General features: G+C 43.6%; 1 protein-coding gene across 1 annotated transcript in view; it reads left to right on the top strand.

The window, feature by feature from the left end:
* Positions 1-15: 15 nt before the first annotated feature.
* LOC132402300 (NF-kappa-B inhibitor beta-like) overlaps positions 16-17,274 on the top strand; it is a 51,957-nt gene continuing 34,698 nt past the window's right edge. Inside the window, exon 1 of the mRNA XM_059985164.1 lies at positions 16-528. Coding sequence (XP_059841147.1) covers positions 158-528 — 371 coding nt within the window. The 5' untranslated portion in view covers positions 16-157. The remainder of the gene's footprint in view (positions 529-17,274) is intronic.

Genomic DNA, 17,274 nt, shown 5'->3' with positions numbered 1-17,274 from the left:
GGACTGAGGGGGATTCCCGTCGGCCGGTAGGGTAAACAAGGCGCCGGCCATCTTCATCTGAGGGGCTTCGTCGGGGGAGGAGACGCCGCCGCCTTCTTCGCCTTTTGCTGGCGAAACGGAGGAAATAATGGGCGCTCCACCTCACCGATCCGGCTAGATGAGTTGGAAAAGCGGTGCTGGTCCGACTGTCGAAGCCGACATGGAGATGCTGGTCAACGAGGAGCGGCCGAAGCCGGACCCGGGCAAGACGGCTGTGGCTCCGTGGGGCGGCGAGGCCGAGGCCGACGACTGCTACGACAGCGGCATCAGCTCTCTGAGTGAGATGCCGAGCCGCCACTTCGACCCGTTCGACGAGGCCAAGGCGGCAGGCGAACCCGAGTCCCAGCCCGACGTGTGGCCGAGCAGCGAGCGGAGGCTGGAGGGCGGCGTCGGGCACATCACCCGCGGCCTGGAGCGGGTGGAGCTCCAGGACGGCGAGAAGAGCGACGTGATCTGGATGTTGGGCTACTGCACCGAGGACCTGGACTCGTGAGTGTGCACGTTCGTGCTCGGGAACACGGTCGCGCGCGCGCGCCTCCAGTGCTTGGGGGGGGGGGGCACGGTCGCGCGTGCGCGCATTCGTTCTCGGGATCCTGCGAGTGCGCGGGTACGCGTGCGCTCTTGGGCACACACACTCATGCACGTTTACCAACTTGTGCTCATAAACGCGTGCACAGTTGAGCTCTGGCTCATACACAAGAGTGCACAAGCACGGTAGTGCTCGAGCGCACGCTCACACGCATATGCAGTAGTGCTTGGTGAAACTTCAATGTGTGCAATTACATAGATTGCACACAAATGTGTAAGCTTGTACATTTATACACATGCCTTCTGTTGCACTCATTTGTTTACATGCACCTGAGTACACCTGTTGCTGCACACATCTGCTAGCACATCTGGAGTGCTTGTGTGCACACTGTAAATACTGTTTTTCCCAGATATCCTGGATCTCTGTTCTTATAATTTGGCTCCATTGGCATCTGTGCCTTCAGCTGACTCGGCCACATTCCCTTCATAAACCTGAACCTCTTTCCTCAAAGATCGCTCAAAGTATTGACTTCAACGAGGGTTTCTTGGCCAAAGTTTCATATTTCCTTGTGAGTGCCTTGATGTAAAGTATCCCTCTAATGTTGGAGTTGTTTTGTCAAAATGTCCATTTTTTGAATTGTAGATGTTTCTGCACAGTGCATAAGGTGAGACTCAAAATGCTAGAGGAACTCAGCAGGCCAGGCAGTGCTTCAAGTGTATGAGTTTGGAGTTAACTCCCTTTCTTTCCCCATAGATGTTACCTTTTGGTCTTTTCCACAATTTTGATAAAGAAAGTGTTTACAGGTGGTCCCCGTTTTTCGAACGTTGGCGCTTTATGACAGCTCGCTGTTATGAAAGAGCTGCATTAGTACCTGTTTTTGCTAACCAAAGAGGATTTTCGCTTTTACAAAAAAAAGATGCACGCTTTATACATCTGTTTACCCTGGGAAAGACACCATGACCGTGATGCCTTGTGTGCGCATGCGTGTGCGTGTTTACGCGTGTACATGCCGATTTATTTTCTCTCCAAATCCATTTTGGCTCGCTGTCTTCCCGATTTTGATAAGTGAAACTACACCGTACATACAATATTTCTACTTTATATAGCTGTGTCTTTATCATATCATTCCTGCTTTTAATACATGTTTGCATTATTATGTGCGCTATTTGGTATGATTTGGTAGGTTATTCTTTGGGTCTGGGAACGCTCAAAAATTTTCCCATATAAATTAATGGTAATTGAATGCTCTACCTTCGGATAGCGGGGGAAACCTGTTTATTGTTGCAATCGTAAACTTGGTACTTACAACAGAGTTGTATTTAGTCACATGTTGACTTGAACTTTAATGCTAGTGTCACCAGAGTGGGTTTTGAAGGCTTTGAAGAGGTAAGACTGTTGCATATAAGTGAGTGTTGGTGTTGTTGAGTGCACAAGCAGGCATTTCTGATGGCACACCTGTTATCAGAGGAAGCAGAGGCTTTGCAATTTTAACAGGCTAAGGGGAGGTTTTAATTGAGACGTTTATGTCTAGGCAGAGAAATAGAAGGTAAGATCTGTTTGCGGTAGAAACAAATTTACAACTAATGGACATAGGCTTGCTATTACCTATAACAGGAGTTCCCAAACTGGAGTGCACAGATCCTTCGCTTAATGGTTGAGGTCCATGGCATTTAAAAGGTTGAGAATCCCTGACCTAGAAGAATTGAAGGGGAGTTCGGGGAGTTCAAGGTTTTTTCGACTTAATATGGTGTTTGATCTGGAATTCTATGGATTTATTACACAATAGGAGGAAACCATTCGGCCCAGCAGAGCAATCCCTTCCTACCTGCAATCTCCATCCCTACCTCTATCAGGAAGGTCTTAAAACCCTGTTCTTTTTTTAACATTGGCAATCCAGTCAGTACTCGCCTGTCATCCCTCATCACTACCTCAGTCGTCTCAATCTCCTTTCTCACCACTCTGCCATCTCTTTATACTAGCCATCTCGACATTTCCTTTCCTTCCACTTGTGCTTCTCAGTCTGAGAAACCCTATCAGTTCCATTACTCCTTTAGCTCTGCTCTTTATTCACACTTTTGACACTTTGATTCTTTTATCCTTTGCCTATGCCGGAGAATAACGCTTGGACAACAACTTTTTTTGAACATGCTGCTGCCTCAAAAATTTTTTTTGTTTATAATGGACCACGAAGCTGAATACAAATATCATTTCAGACTGCTTGTATCACATGAGAATTTGGTGAAGCAAGAAATTTATGTTTATCGAATAAAATGTGCTTAATTGCATGAAGTTGCTGACGCTTTACAATAATTCAACTCAGCTAAAAATGTTTTGTTGATGATTTTCATTTGTGCTCAGTGTCTGAGGCTTCTCACTTAAGTGTCCAACAATAATCAGCCAGTATTGATGGATTCCAGTTGCCCTGATACCGTTTCTCCATGACCACAATGTCCTGGTGAAACCTTTCACCGTGCTCGTCACAGACAGTGCCAGGATTTGCAGGGAAGAAATCTTAAATGGGAATGCAGACAATAAGTCTTTAGTGACGTGTTGCTTTTCATGGTTTAGTATGATTGAAGCATGTTGTCAACCAGCTGCATGTAGTTTGATGCTCTGTAGTTGCCAAGAAAATTTTCAACAGCATCCTTGAATGCCTTCAATTCAGCTTTCTCCAGTCCCACTGGAAGTTGTTGGAATGGCCTGTCGTTGATGAACTGTTTGATTTGTGGACCAACAAAAGTGCCTTTCTTAACCTTAGCATCAGTTATTCTGAATTGAATTAAGAAATATAGGCGATTTAAGAAGATGCATGATAGGGAAATTTTATGTAATTTTCATGTTCAGACACAATGCTTGACACATACACTCAAAAGTATTCAGGAAGCAAAGTTTTTGTTATCCAATGAACACAATGACATTTCTTTGGGATGTTGGAGGAAATAAGGTGGACCCACCAGGTCATAAGGAGAATATGTGAACTCTACACAGAGAGCACTGGAGGCTAGGATTGGACCAAGCTCCCTGAAACACTGAAGCGGTGCCACTAATTGCTGCATGATTCTCTGTCTGTCTCTCCCTCATTCTGTCCCTCCCTCCCTCGCTCCCCACTCTTGCCCCTCTCTCTCCCCTCTCATCCTGCCCTCCCCCTCTCGTCTCTGCCCTCTCCCCTCCTCCCCTCTACCGCGCCCTCCCTCCCCCCCTCTTTCTCCCTCCTCTTCTCCCCCCCCATCCTTTAACAAATTTATCACAAGCATCGAAGAGTACACCACCAGACCTGGCCCTTCGGCCCATTATGTTGTGCCAAACCAGCTTGAAAATAAATCCAAAACTACCCAAAAAAGCTAATCCCTCCTACTCACGCAATTGCCATATCCCTCCATCTTCCTCACATTCTTGTGCCTATCTAAACATCTATTAAAAGCCTCTAACATATTTGCCTCTACCACCTTACCAGGCAACACATTCCAGGCATCCACCACTGAGTAAAAAAACTTGCTCCTCACATCCCCCCTGAACCTTTAATGCATGTTCGCTGGTATTAGACATTTCTCTTTAAAAGCCACTTTGACTCTGCCAATCCAATTATTTTTATTCTTCCTTAACAATAAGTTGCAGCTTTTTCCCTAGTACTGATGTCAAGATAACTGTTCTTTAGTTCTCTGTTTCTCCTCCCTTCTTTCTGGAATGGTGGGGTTACATTTACCATATTGGAGCCTCAAATCTTTAGACAATATTAATGCATCTATTGCCACCTCCTTCAAAGCTAGTTGCTAGTTCCAGGGAAAGTGGGTATTAATCAGTTCTTCTGCTTCTCTATTACTTTTTCATTACCGATTTATTTGTGTCTGTCATTTATTCTGGACCTTCACTACTTCAAAAAGATCTGTGTAACATTGTAGTCTCTTGGGCTTTATGGTTCCTTTTGATGTCTGCACTTGTGAGCAGCTGTTTGGTTCATTTTTACAGTAAACAGCATTTTTGCTGTACAAAATCTCAATCATTAGGTGCATGTACAGCAGTACATTGATGGATATATGTATCTACTTCCTACCCCTAATCACACATTTTGGAATGCCACACAATCATAGGGAGAATGTGCAAACTCCTTACAGACCACGATGGGGATCAAACCCAGGTCATCAATTTTTGCCGCTGTATAGTAATTGCGTAAACTGCAATGCCATGATTCTGCCAGTTAAACTTCATATATATAATTTAAAGGCCCTTTGAGTTGAGCTGCACCACTCAGCATTCGCCCCAATTTAACCCACGCCTAATCATGGGACCATTTACAATGACCAATTAACCTACAACCAGTACGTCTTTGAACTTGGAGGAAGCCCACAGGGTCATGGGGCGAATGCACAAACTCCTTACAGACGGTGCTTGGATTCGAACCCAGGTCACAGGTATGTTAAGTGTTATGCCTCTACGTCACCCCACAGTTTTATTATTATCAGTACAAGAAGAGGCTTTTGGCCTGTTGTGTAAGATATAATTCTTTGGAAGATCGATTCTAGCTGTTCCCTCAAAACTGTTGGAAAGAAATAAAATCCTGTAATTCTGCCATTTTAATATAAGGCATAGGAGCAGAATTAGGCCATCTGGCCCATCAAGTCTGTTCCGCCATTTAATCATGACTGGGCCTTTTTAAAAAAAAAAAAGCCTCCTCAACCCTAGTTCCCGGCCTTCTCTCTGTAATTTTGATACCATGTGCAATCAAGAACCGATTAATCTCTGCCTTAAATACACCCAATGATCTGGCCTCCACAGCTGCATGTGGCAACAAATTCGCCACCCTTTGGCTAAAGAAATTTCTTGGCATCTCTGTTTTGAAAGGGCGCCCCTCTATCCTGAAGCTGTGCCCCCTTGTCCTAGACTCTTCCACCATGGGAAACATCATTTCCACATCTACTCTGTCTAGGCCTTTCAACATTTGAAAGGTTTCAATGAGATCCCCCCTCCCCCTCCATCCTTCTGAATTCTAGCGAGATAGACCTGGAGAAATCAAATGTTCCTTGTATGATAACCCTTTTATTCCTGGAATCATCCTTGAGAACCTCCTCTGGACCCTCCCCAACGCCAGCGCATATTTTCTAAAATGAGGGGCCCAAAACTGTTCACAATACTCAAGGTGAGGCCTCACCAGTACCTTATAAAGCCTCAACATCACATTCTTGTTCTTGTATTCTAGACTTGAAATGAATGCTAACATGGCATTTGCCTTCCTCAACCCCAATCATAGAAAGGGTACAGAGGAGATTTACAAGGATGTTGCCTGGATGGGGAGCAGGCCTTATGAGAATAGGTTGAGTGAACTTGGCCTTTTCTCCTTGGAGTGGCGGAGGATGACAGGTGACCTGATAGAGGTGTATAAGATGACGAGAGGCGTTGATCATGTGGATTGTCAGAGGCTTTTCCCCAGGGCTGAAATGGCTAGCATGAGAGGGCACAGTTTTAAGGTGCTTGGAAGTAGGTCAGGGGTAAGTGTTTTTTTCACAGAGTGGTGAGTGCATGGAATAGGCTGCCGATGGCAGTGGTGGAGGCGGAAACAGTAGTGTCTTTTCAGAGACTCCTGGATGGCTACATGGGGCTTAGAAAAATAGAGGCCTATGGTTAAAGCCTTGGTAGTTCTAAGGTTGGGACATGTTTGGCACAGCTTTGTGGGCTGAAGGGCCTGTATTCTGCTGTAAGTTTTCTATGTTTCTATGACTTAACCTGCAAGTTAACCTTCAGGGTGTTCTGCACAAGAACTCCAAGGCCCTCTGCATCTCAGATTCCTGGATCTTCTTCCCAAAAATAGTCCACGCATTTATTTCTACTACTAAAGTGCATGACCACACATTTTCCAACATTATATTTCATTTGCCACTTTGTTGCCCATTCTCCTAATCTGCCTAAGTCCTTGTTCGTCCTACCTCTTTCCTCAACACTACCTGTCCCGCTGCCAATTTTTGTATCACTGCAAACTTGGCAACAAAGCCACCTATTCCATCATCTAAATCATTGATATACAGCATAAAAAGAAGAGGCTCTAACACTGACCCCAGAGGAAAACCACTAGTCACTGGCAGCCAACCAGAAAAGGATCCTTTTATTCCCACTCACTGCCTCCTACCAATCAGCCAATGCTCTAACCATATTAATAACTTTCCTGTAATACCATGGGCTCTTAACTTGGTAAGCAGCCCCATGTGTGGCACCTTGTCAAAGGCCTTCTGAAAGTCCAAATACACAACATCCACTGCATCCCCTTTATCTATCCTACTTGTAATCTCCTCAAGGAATTTCAGCAGGTTCGTCAGGTAGGATTTTCCTCGAAGGAAACCATGCTGACTTTGTACAATCTTGTCCTGTGTCACCAAGTACTCCATCATCTCATCCTTAAACAATTGACTCTAACCACTGAGGTCAGGCTAACTGGTCTATAATTTCCTTTCTGTTGCCTTCCTCCTTTCTAAAAGAGTGGAGTAACATTTAGAATATCTGTGATTACTGATCTGTTTGTCAAAAAATGGAACAAATTCAAAAAACTAAAAGCATTTCAAGACACATCTAGGCTCTCTATTTAACTTTTACTCTGAGGATTTCAATCCCAGCTTAGTCTTCCTATCTTGATTAATCGCTCACCTGAAACAGAGCCTTTCTGATACATGATGTCTAGCATTAAATATAATAATATTTCATGCAAAGCTTGACAGGATTGAAATGAGTTGCAGAAAGTTGTAAACTCAGTCAACTCTGTCATAGGCACTGGCCTTCGTAGTATCCAGGACATCTTCAAGGAGCAGTTCCTCAAAAAGGTGGTGTCAGTCATTAAGGTTATGTCCTCTTTTCATTGCTACCATCAGGGAGGAAGTACAGGAGTGTGAAGGCACACACTCAACAATTCAGGAACAGCTTCTCCCCTCTGCCATCTGAGTTCTGATTGGCCATTGAACCCATGAACACTACCTCACTACTTATTTAACTATATACACACATACATACAGTGGCATGCAAAAGTTTGGGCACCCTGAATAAAATTTCTGATACTGTGAATAGCTAAGCGAGTAAAAGATGACCTGATTTCCAAAAGGCATAAAGTTAAAGATGACACATTTCTTTAGTATTTTAAGCAAGGTTACTTTTTTATTTCTATCTTCTGTAGTTTCAAAATAACAAAAAAGCAAAAGGGCCTGAAGCAAAAGTTTGGGCACCCTGCATGGTCAGTACTTAGTAATACCCCCTTTAGCAAGTATCACAGCTTGTAAACACTTTCTGTAGCCAGCTAAAAGTCTTTCAATTCTTGTGTGAGGGATTTTTGCCCATTCTTCCTTGATAAAGGGCTCTAGTTCTATGAGATTCTTGGGCTGTCTTGCATGCACTGTTCTTTTGAGGTCTATCCACAGATTTTCGATAATGTTTAGGTCGGGGGACTGTGAAGGCCATGGCAAAACCTTCAGCTTGTGCCTCTTGAGGTAGTCCATTGTGGATTTTGAGGTGTGTTTAGGATCATTATCCTGTTGTAGAAGCCATCCTCGTTTCATCTTCAGCTTTTTTTTTTACAGATGGTGTGATGTTTGTTTCCAGAATTTGCTGGTATTTAATTGAATTAATTCTTCCCTCTAACAGTGAAATGTTCCCCGTGCCACTGGCTGCAAAACAAGCCCAAAGTATGATTGATCCACCCCCATGCTTAACAGTTGGAGGGGTGTTCTTCTCATGAAATTCTGCACCCTTTTTTCTCCAATCATAGCTTTGCTCATTGCAGTCAAAATGTTCTATTTTAATTTCATTGTTCCACAGAACTTGTTTCCAAAATGCATCAGGCTTGTTTAGATGTTCCTTTACAAAATTCTGTTGTTGTATTTTGTGGTAAGGACCCAGGAAAGGTTTTCTTCTGATGACTCTTCCATGAGGTCATATTTATGCAGGTGTCGCTGCACAGTAGAACAGTGCACCACCACTCCAGAGTCTGCTAAATCTTCCTGAAGGTCTTTTGCTGTGAAACGGGGGTTTTGATTTTCCTTTCTAGCAATCCTATGAGCAGTTCTCTCAGAAAGTTTTCTTGGTCTTCCAGACCTCAACTTGACCTCCACTGTTACTGTTAACTGCCATTTCTTAATTACATTACGAACTGAGGAAATAGCTACCTGAAAATGCTTAGCTATCTTATAGCTGTCTCCTGCTTTGTGGGCATCATTTATTTTATTTTCAGAGTGCTAGGCAGCTGCTTAGAGGTGTGATTGCTGGGACAAGGTTTGAGGAGTTGGGGTATTTATAAAGCTTTGAAATTTGCATAACCTGGCCTTTCCTAATGATGACTGTGAACAAGCCATAGCCTTAACAAGTTAATTAAGGTCTGAGGCCTTGGTAAAAGTTATCTGAGAGCTCAAATCTCTTGGGGTGCCCAAACTTTTGCATGGTGCTCCTTTCCTTTCTCACTCTAAAATTGTACAAAACAAAAATAATACACTAATCTTGCTTAAAGTGTTGAAAAGAATGTTTCATCTTTAACTTTATGACTTTTGGAGATCAGTTCATCTTCTACTCACTTAAATATTCACAGTAACAGAAATTTTGACCGGGGTGCCCAAACTTTTGCATGCTACTGTACATACTCTTCACATTTTTTTGTATTACTATGTATTGCATTGTACTGCTTCAGCAAAGAACAAATTTCACAACATATGCAGATGATGCTAGATTCTGATTCAAGCGAATAACAAAGGCTTAAGAGGACGTCGTTGCATTTTACACTCTGCACACAGATGTTTGACCCGCAAGGTTCCTTGGTCCTCCATAGAGCTCATGTAGACAAAGTCGCACAGTATCAGTGAGTGAAGGTGTAGTGGTAGGATTATGAAGGGGAAGGGGAATTATGAGGCTATCAGGCAGGATATTGGAGGTTTAAATTGGAAATAGATGTTCTCAGCGAAAAGTACGGAAGAAATGTGGCAAATATTCAGGGGATATTTGTGTAGAGTTCTGTATAGGTATGTTCCAATGAGACAGGGAAGTTATGGTAGGGTACAGGAACCGTGGTGTACAAAGGTTGTAATAAATCTAGTCAAGAAGAAAAGAAAAGATTACAAAAGGTTCAGAGAGCTAGGTAAGGTTAGAGATCTAGACGATTATAAGGCTACTAGGAAGGAGCTTAAGAAGGAAATTAGGAGAGCCAGAAGGGGCCATGAGAAGGCCTTGGCGGGCAGAATTAAGGAAAATCCCCAAGGCGTTCTACAAGTATGTGAAGAGCAAGAGGATAAGACGTGAAAGAATAGGACCTATCAAGTGTGACAGTAGGAAAGTGTGTTAGGAACCAGAGGAAATGGCAGAGGAACTTAATGAATACTTCAGTATTAACTATGGAAAAGGATCTTAGTGATTGTAGTGATGACTTGTAGCAGACTGAAAAGCTTGAGCATGAGGATATTAAGAAAGCTGGAGCTTTTGGAAAGCATCAAATTGGATAAGTCACTGGGACCAGTCAAAGTGTACCCCAGGCTACTGTGGGAGGCAAGGGAGGAGATTGCTGAGCCTCTGGCGATGATCTTTGCATCAGCAATGGGGACAGAAGAGGGTCTGGAGGATTGGAGGGTTATGGATGTTGTTCCTTTATTCAAGAAAGGGAGTAGAGATAGCCCAGGAAATTATAGACCAGGAAGTCTTACCTCAGTGGTTGGTAAGTTGATGGAGAAGATCCTGAGAGGCAGGATTTATGAACATTTGGAGAGGTATAATATGATCAGGAATAGTCAGCATGGCTTTGTCAAGGGCAGGTCATGCCTTACGAGCCTGATCGAAGATTTTGAGGATGTGACTAAACACATTGATGAGGGAAGAGCAGTAGATGTAGTGTATATGGATTTCAGCAAGACATTTGCTAAGATACCCCATGCAAGGTTTATTGAGAATGTAAGGAGGCATGGGATCCAAGGGGACATTGCTTTGTGGATCTAGAACTGGCTTGCCCACAGAAGGCAAAGAGTGGTTGTAGATGGGTCATGTTCTGCATGGAGGTCGGTCACCAGTGGAGTGCCTCAGGGATCTGTTCTGGGACCCTTACTCTTCATGATTTTTATAATTGACCTGGATAAGGAAATGAAGGGATGGGTTATTAAGTTTGCTGATGACACTAGAGTTGGGGGTGTTGTGAATAATGTCGAAGGCTGTCAGAGGTTACAGAGGGACATTGATAGGATGCAAAACTGGGCTGAGAAGTGGCAGATGGAGTTCAACCCAGATAAGTGTGAGGTGGTTCATTTTGGTAAGTCAAATATGATGGCAGAATATAATATTAATGGTAAGACTCTTGGCAGTGTGGAGGATCAGAGGGATCTTAGGGTCCGAGCCCATAGGATGCTCAAAGCAGCTGCGCAGGTTAACTCTGTGGTTAAGAAGGCCTTCATCAATCGTGGAATTGAATTTAGGATCTGAGAGGTAATGTTGCAGCTATATAGGACCCTGGTCAGACCCCACGGAGTACTGTGCTCAGTTCTGGCCGCCTCACTACAGGAAGGATGTGGAAGCCATGGAAAGGGTGCAGAGGAGATTTACAAGGATGTTGCCTGGATTGGGGAGCATGCCTTATGAGAATAGGTTGAGTGACCTTGGAAGGAGGATGAGAGGTGACCTGATAGAAGTGTACAAGATGATAAGAGGCATTGATCATGTGGATAGTCAGAGGCTTTTTCCCAGGGCTGAAGTGGTTGCCACAAGAGGACACAGGTTTAAGGTGCTGAGGAGTAGGTACAGAGGAGATGTCAGGGGTAAGTTTTTTACTTGGAGAGTGGTGAGTGTGTGGAATGGTCTGCCAGCAACGGTGGTGGAGGCAGATACAATAGGGTCCTTTAAGAGGCTTTTAGATAGGTACATGGAGTTTAGTAAAATAGAGGGCTATGGGTATGCCTAGTAATTTCTGAGGTAGGGACATGTTCGGCACAACTTTGTGGGCTGAAGGGCCTGTATTGTGCTGTAGCTTTTCTATGATTGGTTAGAATTATCCTATCCAGTGATTCCATCTGTTGTTGTCACACTGCTTGTATGTGTTTATAGTTTAATACTGTTTTCCTTGTAAAGGGAACACGAGAGACAGTAAGATTACAGGACAAGAACAACTGTTTTAAAATTTTAATCATTGAGATGCAGCGTGGAGTAGTCCATTTGAGCCATGCTGTCCAGCAATTCCTCGATTTAATCCTTGACAGTTTATAGTGACCAATTATCCTACCAACTGGTGTGTCTTTAGTCTGTGGGAGGAAGCTGGAGCACCCGGAGGAAACCCACACAGCCATGGGGAGAACATACAAACTCGTTATAGTCAGCAGCAGGAACTGGACCCGGGTTGCCTGTACTGACTGCTTCACTTCCTTGTCACCCCACAGTATGTTATGTATTGGGTGCAAAATGTTTTTCTCCCAGCTGCAGCTTTGAGGAAATAAACCTATAACGTTCACTCATTCTGTCAGTATATTTTTAGAAACCCAGAAAGTCCCTTGTTGTAATCACCTGTGGTGCACATCACGTACCAGTGCACCACAACTACAATGGGCATTCAGTTTGTGATGGCGAAAGGTCAGCCAGCATCCAGTTGCTGAGAGCTCAGGTTGCCTTTTATTTTTCAGTTGTAATTCTTATATGCCGTTTACTAGTTCTTATCTAAAACAGATAGTCAAAATGTTTGTCCCCTTTTCGAAATTATCCCACATTCCAATGTCGCAGCAACTTGGACTTCTTTAACTGTGTATTAAAGAAGGGCCTCAGCCTGAAATGGCAACTTTTTTCATTTTTTCATTTCCTGACCTGCTGTTCCTCCAGCATTTTGTGTGTGTTACTCTGTCCATAGACACTGTCTGACCTGCTGAGTTCCTACAGCATTTTGTGTGTGTTACTCTGTCCATAGACACTGTCTGACCTGCTGAGTTCCTCCAGCATTTTGTGTGTGTTACTCTGACCATAAACACTGTCTGACCTGCTGAGTTCCTCCAGCATTTTGTGTGTGTTACTCTGTCCATAGACACTGTCTGACCTGCTGAGTTCCTCCAGCATTTTGTGTGTGTTACTCTGACCATAAACACTGTCTGACCTGCTGAGTTTCTCCTGCACTTTGTGTGTCTTCTTTATTGCTTCTTTAACTGGAAGCAGTTTATAGGTTATATTTGCTGTTGATTGATCTGGCATATTGAAATTTGGTGAAGGTAAAATGTAGAAGGATGGAGAAGCCTCTGCCAAAGGAGGTGTAAGGCGGCTCCTTCCCTCCGACAGCCTGCAGACCACCCTAGGGCAAGTTGTCACACCTGCTTAAGCCCCACCCCGATCTGGGTCACATGAATCCATGGGAGCAGGTGATGGATGTTGTACAGGCAGCCGGTGCATAGCACAAGTCCTGGTTATGTGACTGCTGATGCAGGGCAGACAATCTCTGAAGAGTATTGATAATGGCTGGGGTCACCCGACTTGTAAAGACACTGCCCCGAAGAAGGCAATAACAAACCACTTGTGTAGAAAACTTGGCTAAGAACACTCATAATCATGAATAAAGAAAAGAATAAGAACAGTGTGAAGTGGGTCTTCCCCACAGGATTTGGACTTCTCAGATTAGAGACAGATGGAAGACCGCGATTGGGGAAATGGAAAGCTCATTCTGGCTTTGGCTTTGAAGAGAAAATATCTGTACACGCAGTTGGACAATATTGTAGTTTCTCAGCTTCGTGTTATCTTGTGCAGTCTGTGCAACAGACGCAGGCCAGTCAGTGTGAGGCCCCTAGGTCAGTCAATGCTCAACATATATCATGGGAAGGAAACCACTCGGCACTTGCCTGTCATAAACTTTGCTCTTCTCTTTCCGCTGCCTTCCCTACACCCCTTCAACCTATTTTTGTTTCTTGCAAGATAAGCAAATTAACATATTGGGTTTCTGCTGGTGTCTATTGATTCCCACTGAGAATGTGGGTTTGTCCTCCTGACTTTCTGCCTGTTAACGCCACTGGCATTTAGGGCAGAAATGAAGGCCCTCCTTTTGCAAAGTTTGTGTCACTAGCTTCCCCTCATCATTTTCACTACTGTCAGTCATGTAAGTCCCAGGTGGAGACTCAGGAATACTGTCGTATTTAGATTCTTCATTGCTGTTTCCATAATAGTTTAGTTTGACCAGTCAGGGTTGTTAGCCCTTAGCTGAACCTCCAAACCTGGAGGATAGATGGCCTACTCTTAGTTTGGCCTCTACCCTTTGATTTGTTTGGCATGCATGACCTTACCTAGAGCCAAAGTGTAAAAAACCCTGAACTCAGCTAACATAGCTCTCAGGTCATTGAGACACACAAGCCTTCAAACCATGACAAGCTTGGGTCCTCCTAGAGGTTGCCTTCCTGAAGAAAAGGCAAATTGAATTGAATTGACTTTATTTCTTACATCTTCACATACACCCTGCCCTCGTTATATGTGGGGGATACGTTCCTTGCAGTCGACGCATAATGTGAATGATTACTTAAATGGAGAAAATAGGGATGTGTGTCAGAGGGCTTCCTAAATGTGTTCTATCTGTAATTTATTCACATTTTTATACCAATACAACACAAAAACAGTACCACAAGGCAACATTCGTATTATATTTCATCAATTTAAGGTAGTATTCAGTGTAATAAATCATAGCAAGTTAACATACTAGGGTGTACCGTACTCACCAACAGTGGCAGCTGTGTTCACTCCGGGAGATGTGTGGTTGTTGTGTCAGGATCATATCAAGCACAGTAAGGGGTGAAGGAAGACTCACAGAATTCTTAGAGCTCCCGGCAGTAGGAGGTGACACTGGTTTGAAGAAAGTGGTGAGGGTTGTTTGCTTGGCAGCATTTTGTTTTTCACCATAAATTTACTTGTAGGGAAGAAGGGTTGACAGCAGGGAACGACTGAAGTGCTGATTCCGCTCTAATCTTGGGTCCATGTCCATCCCCATTTGTGCCAAGTGTTCCGACTTCCACCATTCCCTCAGCGTTGGTAAACTCCCGGGATTTTCAAAATCGTCTGTTGCTTGCAGCATCTGAGAGATAGTTCACCATAAAAAAATACGCCTTGAATGTGACTGAAGCATCAATATTGTGTTAGGCAGCAGGAAACGCACTGTTATGATAGGATGAATGCTGTCCAAATGTTTAGGATGGGCTGGCGTATTGTCAAGCAACAAAAGAACTTTAAAGGCAAGATTCTGTTTCCAGCAGTAGCACCCCAGAGCTGTGTTGCCTTCAGTTGATTTCCAACTTTTTTTCAAGTGTTAAAGCCGTTCTCTGCTGCTCGGCTAATGGCCTAGGACATGACATCGGAAGTTTAGGAGGCACAGTTAAATATTTCAAGCACAAAATCACTGTACCGCAGGTAAAACCAACAAAAGTTTAAGAGTGCAAGATCACACGTCCACACCTTGCCAAAACCGATGTGAGACTGGCGGGAGTGAGATTGTGAGGTGCATGCACCTGACTTGTATTGGCAGGAAAGCGGTGCTTCTCATCCCAATAGTGAGACTAAGGCGTGGGCACCTGACCTGTATTGGTGGGAAAGCAGTGCTCCATGCATAATTCTGAGTTTTGGACACATATGAGGAGACATTGGTAGAAATAGGTTCCTCGCATAGTTGTGAATTTGCATAGTCTGAAGACTCATATAACGAGGATAGGGTGTACATGAGGAGTAAAAATCTTTACATTAAGTCTCCATCTAAATGTGCAATCATAGTAATTTATAATAATTTGTAATAAATAGAACAGTCAATGTAATATAGAGTACACTCAAGTCAGCGTGAGTTCATCAGTCTGATGGCCTGGTGGAAGAAGCTGTCCCGGAGCCTGTTGGTCCTGGCTTTTATGCTGCGGTACAGCTTCCCTGATGGTAGCAGCTGGTATACAACATGGTCGATTTGGAAGAGGTCCCAGAACATTGGTGGAGCAGTAGCTAAGCTAGGTGCCAGTCCTATCAAAAAAGAAATTTGGGTAGAAGGAATAGGGAGAGAATCTTGGCGTGCATTGTGATACTTCTGGTTAACTGGAAAGTGATAACCATCCTTAAAGCTACAAGTACTCAGAAAATTAATGAAGTGTTGGGAAATTCCAGGAGTAACGTTGGGTCCTGGACAGCTATTGCAATAAACAAGTCAAAATTTCCATCTGCTTCACCAAATAACCCCTCTAGAGTCCCATTGTTGTATTCCTCTTGTTTACATTTGTAATCTTGTCCCATTATCTCATGTACAACAGTCAACAAAGATCTTTTGTTCCCATCATTGGGAACATTCCCTTTAGCTGCTTATCTCCAAAGATCTGAATCTTGCTTTTCGACCTTTAAGACTTGGCTTTAAAATCCAACTCTTTATGAATACTCAAGTCATTGCCCAGCGCATTGTCACTTTTTTTTATTAATGCTTCTGTGAAGGACTCAAGGATGTTTTACTTTAAAGTGACACATGAGATGAGCTGCTTTCAGGGCTGGTTTGTAGATGAACTGTAATGCTTGGGCTGAAAGCAAGCTGGATATGCTTCTGGAGTCGATGTTCCCAGAGTCCATAAGATGCTGTAACACTGATAAGTCAAATAGGTCTGAGGTGGTTTGTGCCTCTATTGTTCAGTGAATGCTTACGGAATGCTTGCTTTTGTTAGTTGAGGCACTGAGTTCAAAAGTCAGATGGTTCAGTTAAATATCAGAGAATACATACAGTATATACCTGAAATTCTTACTCTTTACAGACATCCAAAAAACAAAAAAGCCCAAAGAATGAATGACAGAAATGGCTTTAAGGTAAGGGGAGGGAAGTTCAAGGGAGATATTAGAGGAAGGTTTTTCACTCAGAGAGTGGTTTGTGTGTGGAATGCACTGCCTGAGTCAGTGGTGGAGGCAGATACACTAGTGAAGTTTAAGAGACTACTAGACAGGTATATGGAGGAATTCAAGGTGGGGGGTTATATGGGAGGCAGGGTTTGAGGGTTGGCACAACATTGTGGGCCAAAGGGCCTGTAATGTGCTGTACTATTCTATGTTCTATGTTGTATGAAACGTTAGAACCCCTAAGCCCCTCTCACCCCTCCCATACACAAGCAGCAGCAAAAGTAGTAACTCCCCTCCCCCCCCCCAACTCCTCCAGAGGTTATGTTGCAACTTCGTAAAACTGATTAGGCCTCATCTGGGTATCGCATACAGTTCTGGTTGCCCCACTATAGAAAGATGTTAGGGCTTTCGAGAAGGTGCAGAAGACATTTACTAGTATGCTGCCTATTTCAGACGGCACAGGCTATCATGAAAAACTGAATAAACTCAGGTTGTTTACTCTGTAGCATTGGAGCCTGAGGGGAGATTTGATCGAGGTTTATAAGATTATGAGAAATATAGACAGCGGACAGAGATGTTCTTTTTCCCAGGGTAGAAATGCCTAATATCAGTGGACATGCATTGAAGATGACAGGGGGTAGGTTCAAGGGGGATGTAAGGGGTAGATTTTTTACACAGTAGTTGGTGCCTGGAATGAACTGCCTGGTATGACAGTAGAGACAAATACTTTAGGGGCTTTTAAGAGATGTTGGGATTGGCACATGAATATGAGGAAAATGGAGGGATATAGATATTGTATAGGTTGGAAGGATTAGTTTTGATGGATTTAGCTGGTTCACCACAACATTGTGGACTGAAGGGCCTGTTCCTGTGTTGTACTCTTCTGTGTTGGATAGTCTAGTTTCTATTTAGCATAA

The sequence above is a fragment of the Hypanus sabinus genome, chromosome 11 (genome assembly GCF_030144855.1).
Source record: "Hypanus sabinus isolate sHypSab1 chromosome 11, sHypSab1.hap1, whole genome shotgun sequence".
NCBI lineage: Eukaryota > Metazoa > Chordata > Chondrichthyes > Myliobatiformes > Dasyatidae > Hypanus > Hypanus sabinus.
Note: the sequence above shows the minus strand (reverse complement) of the source record. Positions and strands in the feature narration are given on the sequence as shown.